The sequence below is a fragment of the Syngnathus acus genome, chromosome 6 (assembly GCF_901709675.1).
Source record: "Syngnathus acus chromosome 6, fSynAcu1.2, whole genome shotgun sequence".
In the NCBI taxonomy this organism is placed as follows: domain Eukaryota; kingdom Metazoa; phylum Chordata; class Actinopteri; order Syngnathiformes; family Syngnathidae; genus Syngnathus; species Syngnathus acus.
The window spans coordinates 562,491-571,230 of record NC_051092.1 but is presented as its reverse complement, the minus strand read 5'-3'; the positions used below and the strand labels follow the sequence as shown (position 1 = coordinate 571,230).

The window sequence follows — 8,740 nt, the reverse complement described above, 5'->3', positions numbered from 1 at the left end:
TCGCCTGTCGTGTCCCGACTCGTATATGGCGTGTGAGTAAGCCGGCGACCCGTCAATCCCCCCGAACGCTGACGTCGGCGCCTCTGACGCACCAAAACAAACAAAAAAAACTTTTACAGATCAGCAAACGCAAGAAGACAAAAAAAAAAAACGACCACCAAAGGCAAGAAATTCCAAAAAATGCTCAAAAATCACATTTGGGGTGGAACATCGCTGAAATAGACATTGAGAAAAGTTTCTTTTAGAAGTAAACAACACCACCCCCAAAAGAAAGAGCGCTCTTCTCTTCCCTCCACCATCGCCTCGAATTGTGTGTGGTAGTGTTGGCTCGTGAGTGAACGATTCGTTCAAAAGACTCTTTTCAGTGAACGAGAGTGAATGAATCACTTCCTAAAGTGATTCGTTCTTTTTTCAGTTCATATGACTTCAACCAGTAGGTGTCGGTAATGCGCATTGAAGCTGGTGCCACCTCGCCGTAAAACAAAACGAAGAAGAAAATGACGTCACTTCCCGTTCACGAACGAGTCGTGAATTGAAATTCCCGTTCACTAACTGAACGGATCTGTGAGTGAACGGCTCAGTGAGTGAGTGATTTGCATTTCCAGTTCATCGCGAGAACGGATCAGTGAGGAAACGAGTCCTGACTTTCCCGTTCGCGAACGACGCAACGGGTCAACTGCCTTCCTTCCCCCCGTGCGTGCATCAACGGATCAGTCAGTGAACTATGTAAGGCAGAATGTCGATCGACGATTTGCCAAGGAAAGAAAGAACCACTCAGTGAACCACCACTTCTTTTATGCACGTTTTCTCCAAGCTAACGGCTAACTTTATTGCATGAAGGGATGCGCCGTTATGCAACAACGGAGAGATGATGCTTCTCTTTGGGTCATCTTGATTTTTTAACACTTAAAATAACGTGTATGCATATATACGCCTAAACATTTTTATCCAATATATCTACTATAATTTCACATTAGATTGCTGGTTTGAAATTTACTTTTATTATTATTATTTTAATAAACATTTATGTTCAAACTTGTCTGGTGTTTTATTCCTTGTTTTTATATTCGCCAATTAAAACATAAAAATCAGACATTTGGTTAACTGCTTTATATGACAATATGTATGTGTTTTACGTTGTTATATGAGTTGGTGTCCCCCAAAATAACAAATGTCGGCATAACGGATTTTTTTTTTCAACCTTTTATTCAAACACAAACACATTCGGTATAATAAACACCATCAACTACAATCCAACAAATACAAAATTAAAACATCAATGTCGGCATAACGTGTGTCGGCTGGCATAGCAGCAACGCTGTCTGTCACTCACTCGTGAATCTTCGCGAATGAACCTGACAATGGCGGTGTACCAAATAGAGTGTCCGAATGACGTCACAGATCAAACAGCCAATCAGAAAGTGGGGGTGAGGGCGGGTGTGGCACTTTTCACTTTCAGTTAAGCTTTGACCATGATTTTTCCCTAATGAAGTGGCCTGTGATTAGGTACACCTGAAAATGGCGGTGTACCTAATGGAGTGTCCGTGTGAGGTCACAGATCAAGCAGCCAATCAGAAAGTGGGGGTGAGGGCGGGTGTGGCACTTTTCACTTAAACCAGGGGTGTTGACCTCCAGTCCTCGAGGGGGCCGCGTTCCAATATGTTTTCCAAGTTAGCCTCGTTAAACACACCTGCGGGAAAAGTTTTAGCTCCTTTCACGTTCTGCAGGAGCTAAAACTTTTCACGCAGGTGCACTTAACGAGGGAATCAAACGGACACTCCATTAGGTACACCGCCATTTTCCAGTGTACCTAATAACAGGCCACTTTATTAGGGAAGTATCATGGTCAAAGGTCACAGGTGTCAAGCTCTATTCCTTGGGGCCGCATTCCAACATGTTTTCCAAGATAATAACGTGGCCACTTTATTAGGGAAATATCATGGTCAAAGGTCACAGGTGTCAAGCTCTAGTCCTCGGGGCCGCATTCCAACATGTTTTCCAAGATAATAAAGTGGCCACTTTATTAGGTACACTTGAAAATGGCGGTGTACCTAATGGAGTGTCCTTGTGATTCCCTCGTTAAGCGCAGCTGCGTGAAAAGTTTTTGGTCACTTTCACGTTCTACAGGAGCTAAAACTTTTCACGCAGGTGCGCTTAACGAGGGAATCACACGGACACTCCATTAGGTACACCGCCATTTTCAAGTGTACCTAATAACAGGACACTTTATTAGGGAAATATCATGGTCAAAGGTCACAGGTGTCAAGCTCTAGTCCTCGGGGCCGCGTTCCAACATGTTTTCCAAGTGACCCTCGTTAAGCGCACCTGCGGGAAAACTTTTAGCTCCTTTCACGTTCCGCAGAGGCTAAAACTTTTCACGCAGGTGCGCTTAACGAGGGAATCACACGGACACTCCATTAGGTACACCGCCATTTTCAAGTGTACCTAATAACAGGCCACTTTATTAGGGAAATATCATGGTCAAAGGTCACAGGTGTCAAGCTCTAGTCCTCGGGGCCGCGTTCCAACATGTTTTCCAAGTGACTCTCGTTAAGCGCACCTGCGGGAAAACTTTTAGCTCCTTTCACGTTCCGCAGGAGCTAAAACTTTTCACGCAGCTGCCCTTAACGAGGGAATCACACGGACACTCCATTAGGTACACCGCCATTTTCAAGTGTACCTAATAACAGGCCACTTTATTATCTTGGAAAACATGTTGGAATGCGGCCCCAAAGACTAGAGCTTGACACCTGTGACCTTTGCCCATGATATTTCCCTAATAAAGTGGCCACTTTATTATCTCGGAAACATGTTGGAATGCGGCCCCAAGGACTAGAGCTTGACACCTGTGACCTTTGACCATGATATTTCCCTAATAAAGTGGCCTGTTATTAGGTACACTTGAAAATGGCGGCGTACCTAATGGAGTGTCCGTGGCATTCCCTCGTTAAGCGCACCCGCGTGAAAAGTTTTAGCCTCTGCGGAACGTGAAAGGAGCTAAAAGTTTTCCCGCAGGTGCGCTTAACGAGGGTCACTTGGAAAACATGTTGGAACGCGGCCCCGAGGACTAGAGCTTGACACCTGTGACCTTTGACCATGATATTTCCCTAATAAAGTGGCCTGATTAGGTACACTTGAAAATGGCGGTGTACCTAATGGAGTGTCCGTGTGATTCCCTCGTTAAGCGCACCTGCGTGAAAAGTTTTAGCTCCTGTAGAACGTGAAAGTGACCAAAAACTTTTCACGCAGCTGCGCTTAACGAGGGAATCACATGGACACTCCATTAGGTACACCGCCATTTTCAAGTGTACCTAATAAAGTGGGCACTTTATTATCTTGGAAAACATGTTGGAATGCGGCCCCAAGGACTAGAGCTTGACACCTGTGACCTTTGCCCATGATATTTCCCTAATAAAGTGGCCACGTTATTATCTCGAAAACATGTTGGAATGCGGCCCCAAGGACTAGAGCTTGACACCTGTGACCTTTGACCATGATATTTCCCTAATAAAGTGGCCTGATTAGGTACACTTGAAAATGGCGGTGTACCTAATGGAGTGTCCGTGTGATTCCCTCGTTAAGCGCACCTGCGTGAAAAGTTTTAGCCTCTGCGGAACGTGAAAGGAGCTAAAAGTTTTCCCGCAGGTGCGCTTAACGAGGGTCACTTGGAAAACATGTTGGAACGCGGCCCCGAGGACTAGAGCTTGACACCTGTGACCTTTGACCATGATATTTCCCTAATAAAGTGGCCTGTTATTAGGTACACTTGAAAATTCTAAAGATTCAGTTCACTTCAAAGAACTGGAAGGCACATCACCATTGTGTGGGACAGACACAGCCAAGTAAAGACGCCCTCTACTGGCTAAATGCGGCATGTCCCTACAGATGACGTCATGGTGTGCCCTTCCCCAGGGGGCGCTCCAACGCCTCACAAGGAAATTCGTGGAGGTTTTGACCACCAGGCGTGCTCTTCCTGGCCCAACACATCTTAATCAGAGTCCTCCAAGCCAAGTCAGAAACACACGCACATGACATTCCAGAACATTCTTGGATCAAAACAACAACCAGAAAAAGAAAACATGTCAACAAATTCCATGATCGTGAAGCTCTGGAAGGTCCAAGTTGTAGCTCAACGTGATTGGCTCAATGGAGCTCCAAGTCTGGATTGTGTTTTGGTTCTTCCGGTTGTAAAACTTCTGCATGGAGCCCAAAAGTGCTGATGGGGGCTGAAGGTCCAAATATAATCCGGAGGTGTCTCCTCACACCCTCCGGCGGGCCCACCAGAAGGTTAAAGTTAGATTGCGGTGGAAACCTTAGAACCTTGGCAGACCAGCACCATGTAAGGAGCCACGACCCAAGTACATTTTTGTCACAGATAAAGAAGGAGCAAGAACTGGAATATACAAAAGTCACACAGACCCAAATTACACAATGACGTTTTCACATTTTGTAGTTCATGCAAGAAAAACACAAATCCAATTTTTTCTTGGTCAAGCCGGAGCGCCTGCGCTTGCTCAAGCTTCTCCTTGTTATTGTTGTTTGCGAGGCTGCGCTTCACACAGCAGCCTGCGGGGGCAGCAGAGGCTCTTAAATGTCAAGGAAGGCTCGCGAGGGCCCGTTCACAGTTGTCCATCCGTCCGTCCGTCATCAAATTGGACCAACGGGACGCCGCAGAAAGTCTCAAGGACCAAAATTGAACTGGAAGGCGGCCATTTTGGTTTCGACCTGCCATTTTTAGGCAACGCGGTACACATTAGGGAGCGTCAATGACGTCATAACCCTAAATGACATTGGAATCTTTTCTTGAATGGACGCCACAAACATATATTAAAAAAATATATATATATATATATATTTAAAAATAAATAAAATTCTCATTCTTAAAAAAAATACGAAATACAATAAATACAAAGAAATACTTATTGCTGCTGTTCAGAAAAGACATGACTAGAAATGGACCCAAGATTGAAAAGTTTATTGCAAGAAATGAAGGAGGAGCCTTTGACGGATGTTCAAGGAGAGCAAAGAAGGGCCTTAGGAAGCCTCAAACATCTTCTTCCTGTCGGCTTTGTCTTCAACGTTCTTCCGCCAGTCGCCCACCGCCTCGATGGGCTGAACGCACGCACGCACACACACACGCAAGCAGACGTTGAAAATAACATTGAGGTGGCGATGGAGAGGATGATGATGATGATGCGCTTCTCACCTCCTCCTTGACCTCCTTCTTGACCTGCTTGAGGTTGGCCCTGAGCTCCATGTTGACGGTGTGCTTGGAGCCCAGCAGCGCTTTGAGCATGGAGTCGGCCGACATGCGCACCTTCTTCAGGGCCGGCTTCTTCACGCCTCGCAGCTCCACCACCTTTATGTGCAGGTCCTCGATCTGGGCGCCAGACGCGAGTCAGGCGGCTTGCGGCGCTCCCTCCGCCTCCCTCAGCTTACCTCCTTGTTGGTCTTGTTGACTTTGGCCTCGGCGTCGTAGCGCTCTTCGTCAATCTTGTCGATGGCGGCGTGGAGTTTCCTGCACAGCTCCTGAGAGCGACAAAGCTCGACTCAACTTATTTGTTCCCGGACGACGCTAGGCTAGGCTAACGCCTTTGCCTCACCATGAGCGCGGCTTGGTCGCCCCACGCGTTGGGGGCGGGGCAATGCTCCGCCAGATACGCTTCCTTCTCCTCGGCCAAGGTTTTCTTCTCATCCTTCAGCCAGGTGAAAGCGATCTGCAGGATCAGACTCTGCAGCGCCGACATTCAAGAAAAAATAAAGGTCAGAGAAAATGACGGCCAGCAAAATGAAATCATTTGAGTCCCAAAAATAAATGTTGCCACCTTGAGGTGATGCCTGCGGCTGGAAGTCATTTTCTTCCTGCCCAAAGAGAAACATTCAAGAATCAAGGCGGCGGACGCAAGACAGCGTCCGAGCGAGAGTGGCGGGCAGCGGCCATGACGGGACTCACTCCGACATGTTGGCGCCGTGCCGTGCTGTGCTGTGCCCTAGCTCAGCAGCTGCACACCACAAGACGGAAAGGAGAGAACAAGCGTGAAACTTGATGCAAGGCAAAGTGCTGACTTCAGCACCCGCTTGACGGACGGCGGCATTTCAGGATGCCCGGGAGCAGGTGACACGTCAGGCTAAAAAGATTTTGCAGTCGGGCCGCTTTTGGTCCGTCCAATTAGAGGCAATCGATGAATGTGTCCCAAGAGATTCCAAAAGTTCTCCAGGAGCAGAAAGGCCCTAAATTTCTCCAGACTTTCACAAAAAGCCTTTCGTTTTGAAAATAGGCTCGTCCAAAAAAAAAAAAAAAAAGGATTTTGACATCTTTGGAGAGCTTCTTTGAAAACTGGGGAAAGTCAACCCAGGTCTAAAAGAATGCCCCAAAAAAAAATAAAAACTGTATTCATGAGACAATGACAAGTCCTACTTGAGGTCCAGATCTGCTCCGGTTGACTCGCATGCAGCAACCGAGCCCAATCTTTGTCATACGCGAAAATGAAGGCATTCGAGTTGCATTAAATAAATAAATCTCAAATCAAATAAAAAAGAAAACGACCCCAAATTGGACAAAAAGAAGCAGCACATTGAGGGTGATGCTCAGCGGCTTGTTCCATCCTCAAAAAGCCTCGCTGGTGTTTTCCCAAAGCAGAACAAACACAATCAGCCAGTGCCGGACCTGACTTTCGTTTGCGGGGCGGAGGCTGGTGGCACAACTCACCTGAGGAGGAAGAGAAGAGAAGAGGAGCAGGAAGTGGAGCCGCTGCCAAGACGGCCGTATTTATAGGCGACCCACGCAGAGCGGCGCACGAGCTAGAAGGCGGCCAGAAGGCGGCCGGCCGCCTCCCGGCCCAGAATGCCGCCGTCCCGCTTATGGAAGCGCATTCTCGCCAATGGGCCCGCCGGCTTCTGAAATACAAGCCGACGGGCCCCGCCCGTGTCCGGCTCAGCTGACGCCGCAAAACTCAAGAAAGGAGGAGGCAAAGCTGGCATTTCCCGGGATTTCAATTTGCAGCATACTTGAAAGCCGTGGAGACCTTCTGCCCCAATTTGAACGGCTTTACATTTCAATCTTATTTCAACGTCATCCTTTCCAAATGGATACGTTATGCAATAGAAAATAGTGCATGGTCATAAAAGTTTGACAGATTTATTGGTTTGCGTTTTAGGAGGTCTCAAACATCTTCTTCCTGTCAGCCTTGTCCTCGATGTTCTTGCGCCAGTCGCCGACCGCCTCTGTGGGCTAAAGGGGGGGGCAACAACACCACAGACGCAACACGCGCGTGAGCAGGCTAACCTTAGTGGGCTAACCCTAGCAGGCCAACTGTAGCAGGCTAACCGTAGCAGGCTAACCCTAGCAGGCCAACTGTAGCAGGCTAACCGTAGCAGGCTAACCTTAGTGGGCTAACCCTAGCAGGCCAACTGTAGCAGGCTAACCGTAGCAGGCTAACCCTAGCAGGCCAACTGTAGCAGGCTAACCGTAGCAGGCTAACCTTAGCCTTAGCAGTTTTGCGGTTGTGAAATGAAAGCAAATTGAATCAGAGTTGTTGCTGACTGACCTCCTCCTTGATCTCCTTCTTGACCTGCTTGAGGTTGGACCTGAGGTCCATGGTGGTCTTGTGCTTGCCTCCCAGCAGGGCCTGCAACATGGCGTCGGCCGACATGCGCACCTTCTTCAGCGCCGGCTTCTTGACGCCCGCCAGCTCCACCACCTTCAGCTTCAGGTCCTGGATCTGAACCCAAGGCGCTCCACAGTTAGCGAGCGACTCAAGTTGAGGCCACAGCAAATTGGGTCACCCACCTCAATGTCCATCTTTTGCACTTTGGCTTCGACGTCGTAGCGAGTGTCGTCGATCTTGTCGATATTTGAGTGAATCTTCTTGCAGATGTCCTGAGAGGATTCCAAAAGGTGAGCGCTAACAAAATCCAATTTTGCTAGATCTCACCAGCAGGCTGGCCATGTCTCCGCTGAGGTCCGGTTTGGGGCAGGCCTCGGCCATGTGGGCCTCCTTGGCCACCTCCAAGTCTTTCTTCTCCTGCTCGATCCAATTGAATGCGATCTGAAGCATCAAACTCTGCGGCACAATTTAATTCACCGCTATGGTTAGCACCGTTAGCGTCATTAGCATGGTCAACGTGGTTGTCAGTGTTAATATCACCTTCAGATGATGTCGGCGACTGGACGTTAGCTTCTTCCTGCGACGGGAAGTTGGCATGAGCCGTCACAAAAAGTCAATTATTATGATGATATCATTCAAATTGCAAAAGACTGCATCAACCTCTGGGAAAAGTCCTATGGATGGAAAAAAACCATTCAAAAAGTGGTTTCAAATAGCTTTATTTTAAATTTAATTTGAAGTTATTTCATAATTGTTGTAAGAAATTTACAATAACTCAAAACAAAAAACTAAATCAAAAAGTTTTAAAAAATGATTTCCCCAGAGGTGGCCTAAAAGCTCGAGATTAAAAACAAAACATTTCAAATCAAAATCGATCGACGTACAACAGTCATGACCACTCTTTGGCACTGAGCTATTTCAGCCTTTTCGATGAACGTTGATTTTTACAACATGATAAAAAAATCATGCAAGAGGAAGTGCGACTCACTCAGACATGGTGGCTGCTCTTGTCGTTCAGCGTCTGTTCAAGAAAAAACAAACTGGCTGCTCAGAGAATGGGAAGCCCCCCCCCCCCCCACCTTTGCACCTGCGACCTCAAAACAGCTAATTTGGGTAGTGCAACATCACAATCC

At 47.4% G+C, this 8,740-nt stretch overlaps 2 protein-coding genes across 3 annotated transcripts in view; both read right to left on the bottom strand.

Moving 5' to 3' along the window:
• Positions 1-4,954: 4,954 nt before the first annotated feature.
• On the bottom strand, positions 4,955-6,771 carry LOC119124210 (troponin I, fast skeletal muscle-like). Its single transcript, XM_037253930.1, has 7 exons — positions 6,710-6,771; positions 5,954-6,002; positions 5,826-5,862; positions 5,604-5,732; positions 5,440-5,529; positions 5,207-5,380; positions 4,955-5,112 (listed from the first exon to the last, which is right to left on the bottom strand). Exons 2-7 carry the CDS (start codon positions 5,959-5,961, stop codon positions 5,035-5,037), a joined length of 516 nt encoding a protein of 171 aa, XP_037109825.1. The 5' UTR covers positions 5,962-6,002; positions 6,710-6,771; the 3' UTR covers positions 4,955-5,034.
• LOC119124211 (troponin I, fast skeletal muscle-like) overlaps positions 5,953-8,740 on the bottom strand; it is a 4,085-nt gene continuing 1,297 nt past the window's right edge. Inside the window, exons 3-9 of one of the 2 annotated variants that reach the window (XM_037253931.1) lie at positions 8,596-8,628; positions 8,148-8,184; positions 7,935-8,063; positions 7,790-7,879; positions 7,548-7,721; positions 6,710-7,231; positions 5,953-6,002 (exon numbers count right to left, since the gene is read on the bottom strand). In XM_037253931.1, coding sequence (XP_037109826.1) covers positions 7,154-7,231; positions 7,548-7,721; positions 7,790-7,879; positions 7,935-8,063; positions 8,148-8,184; positions 8,596-8,603 — 516 coding nt within the window. In that variant the 5' untranslated portion in view covers positions 8,604-8,628 and the 3' untranslated portion in view covers positions 5,953-6,002; positions 6,710-7,153. Of the gene's footprint in view, positions 6,003-6,709; positions 7,232-7,547; positions 7,722-7,789; positions 7,880-7,934; positions 8,064-8,147; positions 8,185-8,595; positions 8,633-8,740 lie in introns of both variants that reach the window. The other variant, XM_037253933.1, reaches the window with a different exon arrangement.

What these genes read in the sequence shown, in the direction of transcription:
- LOC119124210 (XM_037253930.1), bottom strand. An exon ending in GCGACCAAGCCGCGCTCATG is followed by an intron (nt 5,530 to 5,603) that starts GTGAGGCAAAGG and finishes TGTCGCTCTCAG; the next exon opens with GAGCTGTGCAGGAAACTCCA. An exon ending in AGAAGGAGGTCAAGGAGGAG is followed by an intron (nt 5,113 to 5,206) that starts GTGAGAAGCGCA and finishes GCGTGCGTTCAG; the next exon opens with CCCATCGAGGCGGTGGGCGA.